The sequence below is a fragment of the Lithobates pipiens genome, unplaced genomic scaffold, assembly GCF_037356315.1.
Source record: "Lithobates pipiens isolate NorthernLeopardFrog02 unplaced genomic scaffold, aLitPip1_a1.2 Scaffold_16, whole genome shotgun sequence".
In the NCBI taxonomy this organism is placed as follows: domain Eukaryota; kingdom Metazoa; phylum Chordata; class Amphibia; order Anura; family Ranidae; genus Lithobates; species Lithobates pipiens.
Window position 1 is genome coordinate 182,336,817 of NW_027507748.1, and position 22,578 is coordinate 182,359,394.

The 22,578-nt window shown below is 38.1% G+C and overlaps 1 protein-coding gene across 4 annotated transcripts in view; it reads right to left on the bottom strand.

Annotated features, from left to right (window-relative positions):
* The window catches only part of NLGN4X (neuroligin 4 X-linked), a 476,850-nt gene that overhangs the window by 225,713 nt on the left and 228,559 nt on the right, over positions 1-22,578 (bottom strand). For 2 of the 4 annotated variants that reach the window (XM_077480817.1, XM_077480818.1), the window contains exon 3: positions 2,811-2,870. The exons of the other annotated variants lie outside the window; for them this stretch is intronic. In XM_077480817.1, coding sequence (XP_077336943.1) covers positions 2,811-2,870 — 60 coding nt within the window. The remainder of the gene's footprint in view (positions 1-2,810; positions 2,871-22,578) is intronic. 4 annotated transcript variants of the gene reach the window in all.

Sequence of the window (22,578 nt, forward strand, 5' to 3'; positions counted from 1 at the left end):
ACAATACACTGACTTATTAGGTTAATGAAATGTATTGCTGCTTGGCTGCAAAGTATTGCATAAACAAAATATATTTTACATGAATGCTTTGCAATATGCATAAGGCCAAATAGCCAGAGTCACACGAGCGATGCATGACATTTGACATTTTTTTTTCTATTTCTTACAGAATGTATCTTTAAATTTAATTTTAAAATGTAAATTTTACCACTTCAACACAGATTATACCCGCTAAACCAAACAGGGCTGTACATGCACAGTACAGTCCTTAAAAAGATTTGACCAAGCACCACAAATATGCACTGCATACAGGATACATAACAATCTCTAGCTGCATAATTTCTAACAAAGGGTGGATTTACTAAAAGGTGCACACAGAATATGGTGCAGCTGTGAATAGAACCAATCAATTTCTAACTTCATCTTGTTCAATTAAGCTTTGACAGTAAAACCCAGAAGCTGATTGGTTACTATACACAGCTTCTTCAGAATCTGTGTGTACCAGTTTTAGTAAATCTCCCCCATCAAGTGTTAATAACAGATTCGTCATTAAGGGCTACCTGTGAGTGTATGTGATGGCTTTAAGACACAAAAGGTTGATTTACTAATGGACTGTTCATTTTGCAAGTGAAGTTGCACTTTCTAAGATATTTTTTCTCAGAGTTTAGTGAATGAGGTGAAGCTCTGCAGACTTTCATCATTCAACCACGTGCAAGCAAAATACTGTTTTTTAATTTTATTTTCCTTTGAGAAGTGTAATTACACTACATTCACTAAAATCTAGGGAAGATTTCATTGCAAAGGACAACTCTTGCAAAGTGAACAGCCTTGTTTTTAGAGAACCAATCTCCAAAACAGTGGTATAATCTGACCATTTTGGTTGGAGTGGGAAAAAAATTGCATATCTATGGGCAGGTTTGGGCAGCCTTGATGATGAGACAAGTTTGTCCAATCACAATTGTGTGCACCCCCGTGGCATAACATATCATGGAAAGGTAGAACTATTCAAGCTTCCCTGCTTTTGTCTAAAGCTGGGGCAAAAGACATCTGAAGCTGGTAAGATCATGCCCACACCTCCAACTGTCCTTGATGGTTCTTTTTTTGTGGATATCTTCATATCTTCAATGAGCCACCCAATTTTGATCATTTCTTGTCAATGAAAGTGTCAATGGCAATTCTATTGTTCTTGTTTGAAAAGATGTAACATTAAATATTTTTTTTTAAATGGGAAAGCATAAAAATGTAAATGTTTTTAGTTTACTGATATTGTAACAGGTTTATGTTATACAGCAGATATTAGATAAAGTCTGTAAATGAGCTTTACAATTTTAACAAGAAAATGTAAAAAACGTGTTGCTCTCTTTCAGGGATTTCTTGATCCCCAACCTCCATTATTCAACTGCTTATTTTCTGTATAAAAGCAAGTCTGAGAATGCTCAAGTACTTAGAGCAGTTTGGCCTTCTTTGCTGCACTCTAACTTCATCTTACGAACCCATTAAAAAAATCTGAGTTAAATCACGCTGAAAAAGGTGGAGCAACTTCATATAATTCAGAAGCAAGGTAACTGATGCTTTAGCGTAGAAGTGAACTCTATCTATGCAATGTGAAGCAACATGTCTGCTTATAGTAGTCTCTACTGTAAAAATATGTGACAGGGTGACAACCCAAGCAAACAATTGGGAGACAGGGACAGAAGTATGTCACCCTATAAGAGAAGATGCCTGAACAAAGACTTTGTTGTCAGAATTACCAAGTATAATTTAAAGAAAACTGCAGATAAAAAAAAAATGTAAACAAATGTAAATTGCTTTACCATATTAATACTTATTTGAGATTTTTGTGATTGGTTTTACAAATACATTATATGGCATTGATTCCGCATCTGATTGTTTGCTATTTATATTATTTACTGAAACACAAGTATGTTCTACTTTCAATTTTCTATTAAGAACACAAGGATTGGTTTATTAAAGTCGCTTTGAATCTTAAATCCAGTTAGGGTGTGACATCACTGCCTTGCCTCCCCACCTTGTCCAATCAGAGAGTGCTTTGTGTTTATTTAAAAAATGCAGAGAGCCGCTGACCTCCTGTGTTCAGTAGTCAGAAGCGTGCCTGCTCAGTACAAGGCTTAGAATCAAGTGGACATCACTGGAGTAGTAGTGTTAACGGTGATTTCAAAGTTTCTAGGTGGAACAACTTTTATAGTACTGTATATCTATAGTTCCAAGCTGGACCAATGCAACTACTGTATGTATATAATATCCATACCTGGCACTGTTATTTAACACAATGAATTGTGTTAATAATCACTTCAATTATCCAATCTTGTAAAAAGCAATTTATTGTGTAAAGATTGTCAACCCCTTAATAAATAGTAAATATCAGGCCAACAATGGTGAAGTTAATGAAACTTAATTATTCAGAAATGAAGGTAGGTGAGTCTGCTTCTATAAAAAAAGCATGCAGTCATGATTTTTATTATACTATTATTAATCAATTCTTCACAACTAGTACAGCAAACCCAAAATATTTATAGTTTATAGAGCTCAATTTTGCCATAAACGGCCCATGATAGATGATAGCACAATTTTTCAAATCATGCATTTCAAAAGAAAAAAAAAAAAGTAAATGCAATTACAGATTTCAAATTGAATATAAAATAATTATTTTCAAATAAAAGGCAAAATATTTCTCATCAAAGGAAAAATAAGTAAAAATCAAGAAAATTAGGGGACAGGAGAAAAAAATCTAAGATTAAAAAAAAAAAAAAAAAACATGCATCACATTGAGTGTGAATATAAAAAAATACCTTCGTCTTCACCACGATCATTATTGGCTATATCATCAGCTTGTTTCTTTGTGTTGGCTCCTAAAGGTTATAGTTGGAAGAATAAAAAAGGGAAAAAAAGATAATTCAAATACAGTACTTGGTTTAAAAAGAATGGAAAAAAGTGCTTAAAAAAACTTCGGGATACAAAATGTAACAACGTTACATTTTATGTAAAATTATTAAAATAAATAATAAATAAAAACGATTGATGTGAAAAAATGTATTTTAATTACCAAGAAGAAAAAATGAAATGATAAGTTGCTATTTAGTAGCTTAATTTAAATGTTCTGTTATAAAAATAAATAAAATAAAGTATCAAAAATGACAGAATTGTTTAAGAAAATATAGATTTTTTTTTATGAACAAAAGAAAAATGTTCACAAGAGAAGATGGATCAAGGCACACTGCAAAAGTTGTCAAAAAAAAAAAAGATTCAGACACTTTAGCCATCTGTACAGTGTTTTTTCCATAATAAAAGGAAAATGTAAGAAGAGGGAAAGGATAGTCAAACTAAAATTGTTCTGTACATGTGCAATTAGCAAAGAGTAACACGTTCACCACTCATAAATGAAGAAGCAATAAGTGAATTTAAAAGGGGAAGTTACAATTATTATTAAAAATGCTGTTTTATTCTTAAACATGTACAGACAGCCAACAAATTTCAGGTATCTGCATACTTTTTTTTTTTATATATATCAAAGCTTTATCTTTTGCATTTAGGCATTGCCCCTCATTTACAAGTGGTGCATTAAAAATCTTTTTTTAAATCCATTTGTAGACTAAGCCCCCGTACACACGGTCGGACATTCCGACAACAAAACCCGTCAGATTTTTTCAGACGGATTTTGTCCAAAACTGGTGTTGCATACACAAATCAGATCGTTCGGAACGTGATGACTACATTGCGGCTAGTGGCCAATAGCTTTGGTCTCGTAATTTGATCTGAGCATGCGTGGCACTTTGTCCAATCAGAATTCTCTACAAACTATCGTAGAAAAGTCTGATCGGATTTTGTTGTCGGGAAATTTGAGGTCATGCTCTCAAATTTTTTCAGTCAGAAATTCCGACGGAAAAAGTCCACTAGAGCCCACACACGATCGGATTTTCCAACAATATAATCCGATCAGCCCTTTTCCAACAGAATTTCCGACTGTGTGACCAGGGCATAAGAGAAAACTGCAGTTTCTGTGTTCTGAAGTGAGCAGCCTAGTTTAATTGAGCTCAACGTTTTTTTTCTTTATCTAAATAAAATAGTTTTTTATTATTGTTAATGTATGCATCACAGCAGTTCTTTATTATTTATGGAATGTTTTACTATTTATTTAATAATAATGAAAATATAAGAATCATAAAGACAAACTAACATATTATTTAAAAAGGAATTGTCAGTAACACAGCAATAATTGGAAATTTGTAGAATTTACATGTTTTGTCTGTCAGTGCATAGCTTATTCATACACTGTATTGAAAAGTTGAATTATCTCAGTGACTCCACTTGATGACATAAACGGATGACCCCCGACGCCGTTTGACGTCAGAGGAAGGCGGTGTCATCACTGAGTGGCCTCACCCTTAGCTATATAAGAGCCGTCACCAAGAAGGAGCATCACTCTGGCGGCGTGATAGAAGATGAATGGGCATCTCGGGACATTTTTCATTTTTTATCTATTAATAAAGGACTTGTCCCTAAGTGTCTCCTGTCTTTTTACTATTTTTATAGGGGGTCCCTTATGCCATTTTTTCATTTGATGCAGGGTTCCCCTTAATTTCAATACCAGACCTGAAGGGCCTAGTATGGATTTTGGGGAGACCCCCATGCATTTTTTTGAATTTTTGGTTTGGGGTTCCCCTTAATATTCATACCAGTCCCAAAGGGCTTGGTAATGGACTGGGGGAACCCATGCAATGCATTTTAGCTATATTGCTGAGACCCAACAATTCATTTTAGGCGCGATCAGTTTTAAATTACTTTTTTCCTTTAGAAAAGTCATTTTGCTGTGGTACTGTTCTAAACACGGGGAAACTGCACATATTTACAGGCATACTATAGACACCCCCCAGGTGTGATATTTAAAAGAATATTCAATTTTTATTGTTTCACTTTAAGCATTATTAAAATCACTGCTCCCGAAAAAATGGCTTTTAAAACTTTTTTTTACATGGATACATGACTCGGGTACTCAGAGGGGCTGTGACAGGTACTTTGATGGGGGGTGACAGATACTTTGAATGGTGGTGTCCAGTACGGCTGGTGACAGTTACTTTGATGGCTGGTGACAGGTCCTCTTTATTAGGAGGGGGACCCCATGCCATTGTTTTTTAATTTTGCCGTGGGGTTCCCCTTAATATTCATACCAGACCTGAAGGGCCTGATATGGAATTCGGGGGCACCCTCACACCATTTTTTTTTAACTTTGGTTTGGGGTTTCCCTTAATATTCATACCAGACCTGGTAATGGACTGTGGGGAAAAACCCATGCTGTTTTTTTCAATGACTTTTATGTGTATTGCTGGGACCGACAATTCATTATAGCCGCAAGTACTTTTAAATTACTTTTTTCCTTTAGAAATGTAATTTTGCTCTCTGACTGTTCTAAACACGAGAAACATGTGGCACTTTACAGGCATACTATAGACACCCCCCAGGTACGAAATATAAAGGAATATTTCACTTTTATTGTTTCACTTTAATCATTATTAAAATCACTGCTCCTGAAAAAATTGCAATTTTTAAAACTTTTTAAAAGTTTTTTTTTGCATTGATACATGTCCCCTGGGGCAGGACTTGGGTCCTCAAACACTTTTTATGGCAATAACTTACATATAAGCCTTTAAAATGTTAGTGTCCCATAGACTTTAACGGTGTTCAGCTGCTTTTGAAATTGCCATGAACACTGCATAGTGTTCGGTGTTCGCCGAACATTCGAACAACCAAAGTTCAGCCTGAACTTATGCTAAACAATTGATTTTACACTGATGATTACTTGTTAGGGGTCAAGCATTAGGCAAGTGGTTAAACATTGAAACTTTCAGAAGAGATCCAAAATCATATTCTTAAGTGTCAACTTTAAGGAGCTTTAATACTATTTGTTCATATTAAGAAGACCGGTGCTTGTCTGAAGACTTAGGCCGCGTACACACGGGCGGATTGTCTGCCCAACTAAGTTCGTCAGACAATCCGACAGACAGTCCGTTCAACTTTTGAATGAACGGACTTGACCACACACGATGAACAGACAGTCCGCTGAAAGCTTGCGCGATGACGTGTACAGCACATACGACGGGACTAGAAATACGACGTCCAATACACTGCAATGCAACCTTCGGCGTGTAAATCCTTTCTGAGCATGCGCCATACTTAGTCCGTCCAATTTGCCTACACACGAGCGGACTGTCCGCTGAAACCAAGTTTGGACGGACAAAATTACGGAAATTCCGAAAGACTTAGTCCGTCAGACTGTCCGCTGAAAAAGCCCGCTGAAGCCCACACACGAGCGGATTGTCCGCTGAAACACGTTTCAGCGGACTAAGTTGGGCAGACAATCCGCCCGTGTGTACGCGGCCTAAGTGTAAAAGCATACCTCTCAACTTTCTGAGATGGGAACGAGGGTCACCTATTAGCAAAAGTATGTAGGCATAGGACACAGCCCCTGCCACACCCCCCTTAGGGGAGTTAGGAGAATTGTAGAAAAAAAAAAAAAATATATATATATATATATATATATATATATATATATATATATATATATATATATATTGGCTAAACCCACAAGTGTTTCTATACCACTTCTATTCCTTTATGTTGGCTTTTGGAACTTACAAATGCAGTCATTTATAAATTGGATGAAAAGTTTGACACTGGGAAACACTTTTTGATAGATAAGTAGTGCATTCTATATAAAGCTGTATAGAGCGAACCAAAATGAGAGACAAATGAGGAGGAAAGAGGGACAGAGGGACTTTTTTTCTGAATGGGGGACAGTCCCTTAAAATGAGGAACAGTTAGGTGCTATGCAAAAGTTAGTAAGAAGGTGAAGTGATCCTGTTCCACCATAGACTGCAACAACTGTACGTGCCAGTGTTAGCATCTGAAAAAAGTATTGTTTTGGATCAGTTGGTTCTGCAACATTGCAATTTTGTTTCAGATGTGACATATTTTCTCTACATTTTTTATATTTTATTTTTTAAAGTAATGGTTTTGAATCACTATTATTTAATTTTGTTTAATACATTTTGCAACTGTTTGATATTTGCCCCTACAATACATTTTTATAATGTTGATTTTACAACTGAACATTTGGCATGTGGCAAAGACTAGTTCACATTAAAGTAGACTACATTAAAGAAGAACTATAGCCTCTCAGTAAAAAACATATATACAGTATATGTACCACAGCATCTAATTATAAGTGCATGTGTACTTACACTGTTATCATATATTCTGTGTAAAGCTTCACAAATACCTGTTGAGTCTGCCAGTAAAATCAATGTAATATAGATTTCTATGATGGTGTGCCAACAATCCAGCTCTACTCCTGAACTTAAAGCAGAGTTGATGTAGGCGGATGTAGGCTGTGCCTGCATGTAATATACTGGGATGAACAAAAATGTTGCAGGGGCATTGCTATTAGAATAATTTGACTGTAAGCTTCAGTGTCTGGGACAGGGAGCAGGTGAGACACAATTGAAGAAGGCGTTGGCTCAATCTGAAAACTTAAAGGAGGTTTTTGTTTACATTATGAGGCTTGTGCACCACATAGTAATTGGATTTAGAACTTGTCTGGCTTCAGCTATACTTTAATGACACCTTGAGCGTTCGTAAAAAAGCAGATACAAAAATAAAGAAAACATGGTCAAAGAGGCCTACATTTTCCATATCTACCTGCTGAAAATGTATTTCTTTATTTATTGTTGCCCTGAAAATATGTGGAAAAATATATGCAAATTCCTTTTAAAGTACAAGTAGTTTTTGCAAACAAATCCTTGCCAAAATATATTTCACTTTCAGATACCCCTACATTTCCAAAAACAAATAGGGTTGTTTTATAACTAAACTGGAAAAAAAAATGAAGACATATATATTGAACTGCAAATGGCCAGTAGACATACATGTGGTTACTGAGTTTCTCTTAAAGGAACCCTTTCACAAACAATAAAAACTGCAATTAAACCAAGTGAAAAGTTGGTATTTTAATTGCTTACTTGCAGCATTTTTCCTTTTTTTTTTCAAGAACTTTATTAAGTTTTCAAAAATAAACACAGGTGTTAACCATATAATCTCAAAAGTACATTTAAGAGGATATAAAATGGGGCTTATATCCCTGCATGAAAAGGCAGTATAGTAAGTGAATAAACCAATGTACAAAGAACATAGTAACCTAAAAAACAATAACAAACATTTCCCACTCCCCATAATTCTTCAGTATTATTGTCACAGTTTATGTTAAACTTAGCATTGTTCCAACCCAAGGTGTCTTTGGTTGGATGTAATATCTACCGGCTATCAGAACGAGCACAATGTATTTTCTTAACCTGCAGCTCATATTCAATTAGAGAAGTTGAGAGTGGGAATACCATTCCCTATAGTGAAACTGGAAGAGCTTAAGTAGCGTTTGAATGATGGTTTGGGAACCTATAATATCTCATATTATTATAAAGGAGGCAGATGAACACATTAATCGTAATCTGCTTACCCACTACCTTCAACATTTTTCCTTCTATAATTCATTTTTTACTCACTTGCAATTGTCCTCTGAGTTTACTAAAACATTTGAGCACACCAGAAAGTGTCAATTGTCTAGCATGTTCTTTTACTCTATGTACACATTGTGGCCGTCTCCTCTTTTGGGAATATTTAATTAATTGTGCTGGTCCAGCTCATTACCCCCCTCCTCCCCTTTCAACTCCCTACCTAAATTTCTATATTGCTACGAGAAGGAGGAGCAAAGGACAATACTATAGAATGTCACTTGAGTTTGAATTTTGAGTGTGCTGGGGCTGCTGATATTTTAACCAAGGTGGCAATGACTATCCGCCATCTAAAGCCTAGTACACACAGGCTGCATTTTGGGGCTCCATCGGCCGGTTCAACAAAAACCGATCAACATTCAGCCTGTGTGTACTGCAGCTGGTCTGACAGAAGCCAGTCATTCGGCCATTTTCTATTGATGGGGCATGTCCAAAAAAGTTCTGCCAGTCAGTTCCCGAGTGTTCTGACAGGGAGGGCCTTAGCATAGCAGGGAGATCTTTATACTAACATCTGATTGTTAGTACAGCGGCTTCTCCTGAGCTTTCAGGTTTTTTATCTTTCAGCCCGGCTGGGTTGAATGAAAAAAAAAAGCTACTAGTGTGTACCAGGCTTAAGGGATTTTAGATATCTACACAAGGGAGGCTTTTACTGGCAACAGGGTCCTATTAAAGTGTAGAATCATTCACTGCTGTGCATAACAGGAAAGCATTTTTTGTCAGGAAATAAAATATTTATCTATGTTTACATTATGAAGTATGTTATGAGATGTATTAAGAGGATTACTTCATGATGTTTTGACGTCTTTATGCAAAAAAGAATAACACTTACAAACTAAATAAATAAAATAAATTGTCACCATCATCATACAACAGAATTATCTAGCAAACTGGCAAATTCTGGCTTTTTTTTATTGTTTACTCTGATGTAAAATATAAGTCAGTGAGGCTAAATCTGGTCAAGCCCAGTGCAAGTTTTTTAACTAGTTTAATAAAATTAGACTTTGTGACTTTGATGACCCTTCACTTTCTGTCACAGTGAAAACATGATAATAAATATAGGGGGCAAGGGTTACCAGGACAGGAAGGCTAGGGCACCAATAAAAATCGTACAAAGTTCTAGTATGTTCCTATTGTACTAAATTAAAATTATGTTGCTTTCACTATCACCAAAGGCGATTTTTCCATCTAACCCTCTGTCACCAAGTATAGTAACTACAGGTAAAATCTCTTCAAAAGGGATACATAGAACAATAAAACCTTGACTGCATCCTGATATATGAAAAAACAAAAATTGTGTTGTGGCTGGAGCTGGGATTTATTATGAAAGATAGATTTGTTAGTAATAATGTAATAATTAAAATGCCTTACAATGAGCATACAGACATTCATGTCAATAAACATCCCCAAATCCTTTTGTATTTTAGGTTACATGTCTGTCAGTCATACTAATCCAACAAGAAACAAAACATTTCTACCTGGGAACTCTGAACTAGGGATACATCAAGATCATTGTTCAGTCCAGTACAGTGTTTTAGTTATGCTCTATCAGATGTAAGCTGCTATTTGCCATGTACATCACCAACAAAATGTACTCGATACTGTTATTGTGGTCCTGACACACATATAACGTCAGCTTTTATACAGAGATTTCAGAACATTTGTCTATATATGGCATGATACCAAAGCACAAGTCATCCTTAACTAATTATTTCTACATTACATATTTTCATCTTGACCTCTGGATTATATTGTCATACTTCATCAATCTTATAGTTACACAAGAGGGGTCCTCCAAAGGGACTTTTTAATGATTGCTCTTTCCCAGAAAAGGGCCAATGTACAGCCAAACTAGTCCAGATATTAATTGTCAGTACATTTCGCAACATTCCTTAATACTGAATAAGTTGAGAACATATTTATAAGGGAGACTCTGGACTTCTGAGAATGTGTTACTATAGTTATTCTATTACTATAGATATTCTGTATCTTAACAAGTGTAAACCTACCTACTTGTAGAGCAGTCAATAATACAGGATGAATTTTGCTAAAGTAAAGACCATCACTCAATAAACCCAGCCCAGATGCTTGAAAGCTGCCCTGCACTTATTGGGCTTTGCAATTTCCTATAGAAGGCTCATTAAAAGGCTCATTAAAAACGTTTCCACCATGTTGCACTATTGCCATGTTTTACTAAACAGGGGGATAATCCTGTTCTTTAGCATCCAGAGGGAATCTCTGCCTTCCACAAGCTCAAATCAGGTTTTATGTAAGCACATGTTATGAACATGTTATGAACCACTCTGCCCCTTGCCTGTCATTTGCTGTGGAGGTTGTTTGCTTCTGATTATGGTCTTGGTGCAGTCCTTTCTCAACAACCCCCCTCCTCTCATCAGCTGTAGTTGAACTCAATTATTACAGTGGAACCTACAAACTTTTACTTGTCAAGTGAGCTTTGGAAGAGTGGTACCTTTTGTTGTAGTGGACACGCCAGCCATTTGTGGTTTATATTAATCCCATTCTTTTAAAAAAGTGTCTTCTTTCTACTGTGTGCATTGCTCTCATCTACATTCCCAAAGGTCTGCAAAGTCTTACAGCTAATTTTTTTTGGAAAGCTACTTGTCAGCATGCTATAGTGAAAGGCCCTTTCTCTCTATGTGGTCACTTTGCAAATGTCTGATGCACCCTGAGTCAGAGAAAATCAACAAACCTTGTGCTTCCAGCTGATTGGAATGCTCTGTCTGCTCAGCAGTAAGTTTATTGGACCTATGTAGAGGCACCATTGCTTGGAGAGAGCTCACACTCCTCAAAGAGAGGCAGGCTGACAAGGTTCAGGTTTTCCTACTCAGACTGTTATTTTTTAAGGAAAATGAACTCTAAGAATTTGTATACCCTTTGTTTGAATCTTAAAGTGCAGGTGGGCTTTGAGACTACAGTACATAAATATTTGTTTGATGGTTTTCTAAGTAACAGTTTTCAAATGTTCTACTGTTAGGTGGGAACCAACACAAGGACACTAGGTTTGAAGCCAACAGTGGGTTTGTTTTTCTCTTTCCTTAAAGAAGTAATGGTCACAGTGCTGTAAAATTCCCCATACAGTTTATTTGTTTTCAATGCCTAAAACACATTTTGTTCTCAGCTTCCTAAACTAAAAATGAAACATATTTGCCAGCCACCTGTAGTTTTCTCAATTCAATTTAATAGCTGAGGGTATTTTGCAATTGAAAAATGTACTGATGCAAATTCCTTTGAAAACAATGCAGTCATCCACAACTAATTGAAATAGAACTGTTATCTCATATCCCCTTCTGTGTGACTGCTTTACATATTAAACAGGGACTGAAGTTGTTTGTCTTTTTTTAACTTTGTAAGATGTCATTTTAGACATTGCTCAATGCACTTTCAACTGTTAAAATATTGTTTGCCAAACTAACAATTAGGAAATTGTAAAAATGGTCTATTTCACAGCTCTGCCTGTGTGCATTGCATTCCGAAAAAAATATACTGTATTTTCAAATCTCCAGATTTTCCTGAGCCGCTAAATATACCATACTAAGCTCAGTCATTCAAATTTATGCCAAGTTGAAATCTTCTGCACTACAAATAAAGCCAAGCTCTTAAGCCAACTTGTACCAAGTGAAATATGCAAATAGCACAGATATAACGCCAACTTAAATGATTAAGGGTTTGGGTTTTTAACAACATTTTGTTGAGAGTAGTTAAGAGGATTTCTTTAACTTCATCCCTGTAAACTTATTATTTTGCCAGCTGATCAAATGGATTGCTCAAGTGAAATATGAATCAGCTTGAATATGCTGCAAGTTTAGTTTTTTAGCATGTGTAAACTTCTAAGATGCAAATATATTGATATTATATTAAAATAAACTTACAGTGTGACATGCAGTTTCCAGTTGCCCTTACAACACACTTTTTGCTACAGACAATCTTTTAAAAAGGCTTACCTGTTGCCATCACAGATATCTCCGAAACTTGAGCTAAACTTGAGATATCCCCTGTATTTGCATGTGCCAACATCATTGGCACATGCACACTTAAGCAAACTGGAAGCAATGGCACGTTTGTGCTGTTGCTTCAGTTAGACTCTGCCGTTATCGGCGGCTCCCGTACGCATGTGCGGGAGTGATGTCATCGCGGCTCTGGCTAACCAAAGCGCCAGAGCCCGCGATACCAGAAGTAACTCAGGGAGTGATGTTGCTGGCTGGAGCGGTGAACGAGGACTGCTGCGGGGGCTTCGATCTCAGGTGATTAACTATGCATTCTAGCTCATTATGCCTTTGTCTTGCAGTTTTTTTTTCAAACTGGGTTTACAACCACTTGAACAATGTGAAGCAGGGTCTCATGTTTTCACAGATACAAAAAGAAGGAAGGCCAAGAGAATTTCTGATTCAGGGCCTAGTCTTGGCCTTCAAGAGAATATATGTAGATTCAACAACAGCGGTTATTCAGCCAAGTTTTTAGTTAGATAATCAGGGACAAGGTTCTTTCTTTCTTTTTGCTTCTGGGCCCTTTGAATTTAAAGTTGTCCCTTACTCATTTTAACTAACCCACTGTCATAATTGGATGCCACATTTTTAGTCGTTAGTTACATATCTTATATTACACTATATGATAAAAAAAAATACATGTTGCAGTCCCACAAATTTCAGTGAATATTCACTGTACCTAGTAAATGTTTACTGAGCTTGGTAAATAAAATTATGCTGTGTTTACTTCAATTAATATGATTATTTCTCTTGTGGAGACTGGGTACATCAAATGAACACACTTTGACTTTATATTCTTTCTATCGTTTCTCTGCAAAAAAAAATATTTTTGATAATTGAACAGGCTCTATGCCTTTAGATAATACATACCAGTATGTTTCAAACAGATGCCTACCCTAGGCCATATTTTACTGGAATGACAATTTTTTTTTCGAATGAATTTTTTGCATAATTGATAAATGCTTTGATTAATGTCAAAATTTAATACAAGTAGTACATAGCTGAATATGTGTGCATCTTTCACATTTTATTGCAGATCTAACACCTTTAAAGATAGATAAATCCACTTGTGACAATGCCACATGGGCTTCTCTGCAAAGTTACATACGGGATGTGGGTATTGAACTACAAGTACTCATAAACAATACATTCATTTTTGTCCAATCCTGACAAAATCAACAGTATGGTACAACAGAATTATAACACAATTACAATTGACACAATTGACCCACTTGACCAACAGGTTATTATTTCCCCTAAATAGCAGCGATCTTCAAAGGGTGTGTCGTAAACACCATTTGCTAATGTTTGTCTGCCATCTACTGTCATATTCCTAGCTTTACTTACAGAGTATCAGCAGCATATGTTTCTGGGAATTACTTCAATATACTGGAAACTATCACTGTATATACATATGTATACTTGCACTAGAAACATTTATAAAGTTGTATACTCCTAAAATATACAGCACATTCACACGCAGAAATGTAAGAGTGTTTGCATTATGATTCTTTTGTTTTTAGTGCTCTTTCATATTCTCTGACATATAAATGATTCTGTAACAGTCTCAAATAGCTACAATCTTACGAACAATTTTCTGTCAATTCAGCTAAGTCCATTTACTTTCCAGCTGGAAAAATTTAGTTCAAATAGAAATGCTTAACCGAATACATCGAAAGACAGCAGTGTTTTCATTCTATCAAACTGCATTAGAGACAGGTATGTGAAGGGCAGCATCATATTGCATAAATTCTGCTTGTCATCAACTAGACAGCCAGTGTAAGAAAAAAAGAAGGAATGACAGGCAGGTAAATTGCATTGAATTATTTCTTTGCATATAGACTTTAGAATTTAACTTAGCCTTTAAATTCATGTTTTTAATACTTGGAGGGAAAAAGCTCTGTGGGTGGTAGAATACATTTATTTACATCAACATGCATTCTGCTTTATGTAGATTAATTTGATGTGGAAAGAAAGATGTTTTTTTAAGGAGAAATAAAAGAATACAGCATTACCTGTATACATAAAGATGGCAACCTTTTTCCCTGTTACATATGCAAAATTATGATGAAGAGAATAACAAGTGATTCATATATTTATAGACTTAATGAGCAATATTAAATCATTTTTTTTAAACAAAAAACATTAATGTGCTTTGGTTAACCTTTTATTTTAAATGTCATATAGTTTTGGACAGATCAAGGAATAAGGATTGAAAACCTCCGTAGTGTTGTTTTCTTTTGGTTCTTGGAAAGCTGTATAATGCCACTTTAAACTTTTCCAGTAGCTTACAATCACTGAAGGTAACTATTAAGTTGTTGATGGAAGAGTTTCATACCAGATGGAATTGTGTATAATGGCAACTTTGTTGTTGGACCTCACGAAAGCAGACCATTTGGATGAATTACTAAAGATCTGTGCTATGTTATGCCTAGTCCTTCTGAAGAAGGAATTCAAATTAAAGTGTTTGTTAACCCAAAAAAAATATATAGATCATGGACCCTTAAAGCAGATTACACAGCACAGTGCTTGTGCTGTGTAATCTGCCCCCTCTAAACTGTAAAAAAAACCTGAATCTGCCACTTCCTATATGCCCTCTCTAAACAGACCACGATGACCAGGGTTGCTCCGCCCTGATCACCGTGGTCAAAGTGCATACCTCCGTCAGATGCTGCCCTACTCTGCTCTCCCCCCTCACCCCCTCCTTCCTGTCTGTCATCTCCTTCTCTATCTGTCTCTGCCCCACCCGGCCCCCACCACTATTATTGTAAAACTGTACACTGTGTATGTTGATTTAAAAACTAGTGTTTTAATACTGAATTTCAACTAGCTTCAGGCTGATCACAGGACTCGTGGCCACTTTACAGATCCGATGGATGGCTTCTGTGGAGGAAATTAGTGGCCACATGATCTCCCCAGCTGACTTCCGAGAGAGCTCATGGCCCCTCCCGCAGAACACATCCATTGGAGCTGAAAAGTCACATGACCGGCCTGAAGACAGCTGAAATTCAATATTTAGAATGCTTGTTTTTTTAAAACAACATACACAGTGTGCTATGCCTGACTCTAATAGAGGGGCTGGCATAGTCTTAAAAATGCCTCAAATGCCTTAACAAACACTTTAACCACCTCCCACCTGGCCTTTGCACATATACGGCCGGGTGGACGCTTCCTTCTCAGTGGATGTTCAGGAACGTCCCTCAGAAGGAGGGGGATCATATCCATGCAGCAGCTCGCATCTCCAATCGGCAGGAGGGCTCTGTGATTGGCCCTCCTGATCACATGACAGCTGTGTCCAATCACAGCCATCATGGGATATAAATAGAGAGCCAGTTGCTAGGCGATCGGCTTTCCTCTCCTCACACAGTTGTTATCAATGAGGAGAGGAGAGCGGATTGCTGAAGCCAGCAGGTTATAAGTGAGTATGAGCTGTTTTTTTGAAATGTGAAAGGGCCCAGAAGGGGCCCAGAGATGCAGGGTGCTGTGTAAGTGAGTATGAGCTGTTTTTTTACAGCTTTTTACACACTGATAACTGACCCAGTGTCCCCACACAATGTAAAATCATAATGTCCCCACACATTTCCCCACAATTTTTTTTTTTACCAAAGACATCTAGCAGAATACATTTTGGCTTAAATTTATGACAAAATTAGATTTTATTGGATTTCTTTTAAAACAGAAAGTAGAAAATATTGTTTCATTTTTTTAAATGTCCACTGTTTTTTCGCTTATATTGCAAAATATAAAAAACTGATTTATGAAAAAATACCACCAAAAAAATCTCTATTTGTGTGAACAACATTATAGAAATTTCATTTGGGTACAGTGTTGCATGACCGCACAATTCTTATTGAAATTGCAAGAGAGCTGAAAGCTGAAAATTTGCCTGGGAAGGAAAGGGGAGAAAGTGCCCAGTAATGAAGTGGTTAAGAGAATTTTATGAAAAAACTTTTTCTTCAAACCACAGGAAACCCTAGATAGGTTGCCTTGAAAGTCAGATAAAAGTTAGAAAAATCTGTACATACTTTTTTTCCCAAGAATATAAGCAGAATTTTCCATTTAGCAAACAATAATAGAATTCATCAAAATTGGCTTAATCTATAAAGATCAGATAGATGAAAATATTCAGGAAAGCCAAAACGTGCTTAATTGGCCCCCACTACCCATAAAAATAAGCTTCAGAAGTATCCTAGCTCATCCCTTATTCCAAAATCCCCACAAAGAGGTCACATAAAGCATTTATAATATGTGCAACATGTCTAGCCTTGCTATTACATTAAATGTTACCATTCGTTGCATCCAAAACTACAGCTCTTAGTTCTGGAAAAATTCAAGAGCTCAAAGCAAGAGTAAATGTTTGTTCATGTCTGAAGGTCAGTATGCAGTTTTGATATGGAAAAAGTTGAGGAGGACAGTCTTATTAATAAATAGGGAAGTAGGGAAGTAGAAAGGAATGGGTCCAAGCTAGATGTATACACAAAAAAGTTTAAATCTGCAAATAACCCCACCTCAGGGGCGTACCTAGAGCATTTGGCACCCGGGGCGGATCCTATATCTGGCACCCCCCCCACCATAAAAAAAACACCCACTGTGTCCCCTGCATATCTCTGCATCCTTCAATATATTTTTGTCACTACTGTGTACCCCCCTCTCCACAACTGCACCTCTGGACCCCTTTACATTACACAGGACCTTGCACCTAAGGACCTCTTTACATTACACAGCAGCCTGCACCTCTGGACCCCTTTACATTACACAGCAGCCTGCACCTCTGGACCCCTTTACATTACACAGCAGCCTGCACCTCTGGACCCCTTTACATTACACAGCTCTTGTACCTCTAGACCCCTTTACATAACACAGCACCCTGAACCTCCTGACCCCTTTACATTACACAGCCCTTGTACCTCTGAACCCCTTTACATTACACAGCACCCTGAACCTCTGGACCCCTTTACATTACACAGCCCTTGTACCTCTGGACCCCTTTACATTACAGAGCACCCTGCACCTCTGCGCCCCTTTACATTACACAGCCCCTCACAGCTCTGGACCCCTGCATGTTACACAGACCCCCTACAGTGTAGACCCCCCTCCCTACCATACAGACCCCCATCTACAGTGCAGACCCTCCTACAGTACAGAATCCTCCCCTACAGTGCAGACCCTCCTACAGTACAGACCCCTCCACCCTACAGCGCAGACCCCCCTACAGTGCAGACTCCCCTACAGTACAGAATCCTCACCTACAGTACAGACCCCCCTACAATGCCGAATCTTCCCCTACAGTACAGACCCCTCCCCCTACAGTGCAGGACCCTTCCTACAGTGCAGGACCCCTTCTACAGTGCAGACCCCCCTACAGTGCAGGACCCCCTACAGTGCAGGACCCCTTCTACAGTGCAGACCCCCCTACAGTGCAGGACCCCCCCTACAGTGCAGGACCCCCCTTACAGTGCAGGACCCCCCACAATGCAGGACCCCCCACAGTAAAGAACCCCCTACAGTGCACAGACCCCCTACAGTAAAGAACCCCCCTACAGTGCACAGACCCCCTACAGTAAAGAACCCCCCTACAGTGCACAGACCCCCTACATTAAAGAACCCCCCTACAGTGCACAGACTCCCCTAAGGACCCATAATGTACCTCGAGCCCAAGGCAGTGGCATTGCAGGGGGGAGGTGCGAGCAGCACCCGAGTGGAGTGACACCTGTCGGCTCAGTGATCCGGGACCCGGCGCAATAATCCCCTTCTCTCTGTGGTCGCGTGACTCACGTTGCGCCGTTCTGATCAGTCTCGGCAGCGGCTGTCACTCACAGCCGAGCAGAGTGAAGCCGCCTCCCCCTCCTCCTTTATGTCTACACAGTGCTGTTCATGGAGGAGGGGGAGGCGGCTTCGCTCTGCTCGGCTGTGAGTGACAGCCACTGCCGAGACTGATCAGAGCGTCTGCGCGACGCGACCACAGAGAGAAGGGGATTATTGCGCCGGGTCCCGGATCACTGAGCCGGCAGATGTCACTCCACTCGGATGCTGTTCGCACCTTCCCCCTGCAATGCCGCCCACTGCCAGTGCCTCGGGCTCTCTCTGTGTGGGCTGTGAACCCGAGGCATGGCGCTGTCTCCTCTTCAGTTGCGGAGGGGGGGTGCTGTCCTTACAACCCCCCAGTGTGTGGCACCTGGGGCGGCACGCCCCCCCACCCCCCACTTAGTACACCACTGCCCCACCTTTCTATATCTTTTTAAAACTACTAATTGCCTATGCATTTTTTTTATCATATGCTCAATTTCAAAATGTGGGGTTTGTGACAGATGTATTTAAATTGTAAATGATAATAAATTAAGTAGAAGGGTTGGCTTATGTGAACGCCTTAGTATTACAATGTATATGCGTTTGAATATACACAAGCACATGCATATGAAAATTACTTCAAGTGTCTTTGGAATATAATAGCCACCAACATTCACAGAAAGAATTTAAAGCGGTTCTTCACCCTAAAGGGGAAGTTCCGCTAGTATTATCCCTCCCCCCCTCCGGTGCCACAATCGGCACCTTTCGGGGGGGAGGGGGGTGCAGTTACCTGGATAATCCAGGTAACTGCACCCACTTCCGGCCAGACCGCCGCATGGCTCCGCCCACCGCCGCATGGCTCCGCCCCCCGTTGTGTTCTGGGAAACACACAGTTCCCAGAGACACAGCGGGGAACCAGCGCAGCGCGACTCGCGCATGCGCAGTAGGGAACCGGGCAGTGAAGCCCTCTTGCTTCACTTCCCAATTCCCTGACAGAGGATGGCGGCGGTGGCTGCAGCGAGACGAGCGATCGCTCGTCATCTGCCGCCGACATCGCTGGAACCTGGGACAGGTAAGTGTGATATTATTAAAAGTCAGCAGCTGCAATATTAGTAGCTGCTGGCTTTTAATATTTTTTTTTTTTGTGCAGCTCCTCTTTAACTGAAAACAAACCTAGCCTGAGAGGAAAAATGGAGGCTTTTCATTCTGCAATTACTTTTTGCCTATCAAGCCAGTTTTCTTGCTTCAATATCACTGAAGTTACTTACTCAAAACATTTATGCAAATAAGGACTGCTGAATCTTTTTCTCCTGATCTTCATTGTTGGTTCAAACTCAGACTCAGGAAGCATAATATTCAAGTAGGTCAATAATGACACATCCATATATTACTTACAAGCACAGGGAAATTTAATACACATTAATTTACAGTAGTGCTTTAGCAATAAACTTAAAAAAGGTCTCTGCAGTTTCATAATGTGATGTTGTAGACTTTTCACTTTTAGACAATAGCAGACTATTGACACCCAATACTAACTGAAAAATAATTACTATTTAAGCCAAAATGCTCATTAAAATGTATACACGTACAACATATATACTGTATATTTCTATCTATCTATCTATCTATCTATCTATCTATCTATCTATCTATCTATCTATCTATCTATTTATCTATCTATCATGTATAATATATATATATATATATATATATATATATATATATATATATATATATAATATATATATATAGAGAGAGAGAGAGAGAGAGGAGAGTATATAAACTAACAGCACCTGTTCATATCAACTACAATACAACTACATTTTATAGAAGCTGAACCTTGTTCTTTTTTTGGGGCATTTTTGAAGACCAATTTGCATTTATTTTGTTAAAAAGGGCATGGATAGCTGGCCAAACAATATCCTTGTAAGGCGCTAGACTGACTCCACCTTGATAAAAGGTCCACCTCCATGTTTGATCCAGATATCAATAGTCATTTAGAAGAGCTGCCTCAGAGTGACCGCTGGGATAGTGGTGATAGCGGCAATACACTGTTACATTTTTATTATTATCTGGAGTTTGGCTTTATATGTTATTGTGTTTAAAGTTTACAGCCTTAAATCAGCAATAGACGAGCTGCATTTGTTGTTTACTATGACATAATACAAACATTCAGCATGTTTTGTACATATGAACTGTAAGCATAAGTTTTTTATGTCTGAAATGTGATAAGTGTAAAAGGATGTTTATACAGTCTAAGAAAGCATATGCTTGGGATTGATGATTTAGAGGTGCTAAAATACGATTCATCATGTACAAATACACTCATGTATTTACTAGATTACAGTTTTAAATAAAAAAATAAAATAAAAAAAATGAAAACATCTTATAAATGTTTGGGCATATTCAAAATACATAAACCTAATTCTGGAGAGATAGCCATTAGATGAACACCTTTCTATATACTGTATGTTAGATAGACCTAGACGTGTGATAGCCCGATGAAGATTCCCTGTGCTGGGGATAACACAGGGCATGCTGTGTTCTCCTAGGATCATTTTTCATATAGTAATAATTTAAAAATCCTCGCAGAAAAGAACTGTTACATAGAAACAAATGCAAAAAAACAAGTAATGTTATTGATAAGCTACTCAATATGATCATTACTATCAAGTGCATAACATGTTTATCAAATCATCTTCAAAATATTTTTCTCAAAATGATTAGCATTATTTTATTAAGGATCAGCAAGACATCACTTCCCGACTACTAAAGAATTTTCTTGCCAGACAGTGATTATCACATCTGCATTGCAGTGTTAGAGACCTGGAATGCTGTCTGTTTGTACACTCTCCCCATATACGAGTGGGTTTGCTATGAGTGCTCTGATTTTGCTGCACAATCTCCAAACATTCTTGTAGATTAATTAGTATTTACCTAAAACTGGTCCTAAATTATGGTTGAGAATGGTACCAAAACTTTCTGTGGCCAGAAATTATGTAAATGGTTACTGTTCTCTATACAATGTTAAGAAATAGATATGTGCTATATGAATGAATAACAAATGCACATTGTATTATTATTATTATTATTATTATTACCACCATTATCCTTTCCACCTATTATATATGCAAAAACCACAAATTTGCAGTTACTGTGGCATTCACCTAATGTTTATTGCAGGTAATTTTTCCAACTAAAAATAGTTCACGGCACAACTGTACAGTTTTCTTATAATAACTTCCCCCCCCCAATCCCCTGACTGTTGCCAACTAGGTTAAATACTGACCTTCAGTCCTGACCCAGAAATATTCAACATTCAGCCCAGCTCACAGCCCTTTTTCTAAAAATGTCAGGATGGTACTGTGCATGCAGCTGCAGCCATATTCATTCCCATGAATAGTTGTACTCCCAGGCTCAGCCTATTTATACCTGTTACAGTGCATTATCAGAACACTTGGCAAATCACTTTACATTTATATCATCTATTTTCAATAGCAGCCCAACACATAAGAAAACATACCTCTGATGCACATTCTTTGCAGTACACCAAAACACACAATAACTACTATGCAAGTGGTGCTGCATGCCCATTTTTCCAGCCATTCTGATGCATAGACAACCCATTCATTGAATGGTGTACCCTAAAACAAAGCACATTCATGTGCATGTATTACCACAATTCACCAGAATGACAAAGTGGGAATGTACCATTAGAGTTGAGGCAATCCAATTTTTCCTACTTTCTTCCACTTTCTCTCTGTCTGATGTAGTACCCTGGTGTTTAGACAGGGTTGCAAACAAATGTAGTTTGCCAGGTAGTAATTGTCCTTGCTAATTGTTAGGAGATCCACTGATTTCCCCCTAAGGATGGATTCACACCTATGCATTTTTAGTGCTTTTTTCATTTTGCAGATTTGCACTACAGTGCATTTAACATGGTTTCCTATGGAACACATTCTGTAGTGCAAATATGCAAAATGCAAAAAGCGCTAAAAATGCATAGGTGTGAATCCAGCCTAATTCTGGAATCGCTGCATTTTTTTCTTCTGTCACTAGGTGACATTGTGGCTGATGACATTAGATCGACATGGGCATAGCAAGGACAGATCATGAATGGATGGAGTGTCTCAGCCAATAGGCAAGGGTTTCTTTTGTCCCTTTTAAGAGACAATAAATCTCTTGTTCGTATTCAAAAAGTGACTGGCGCC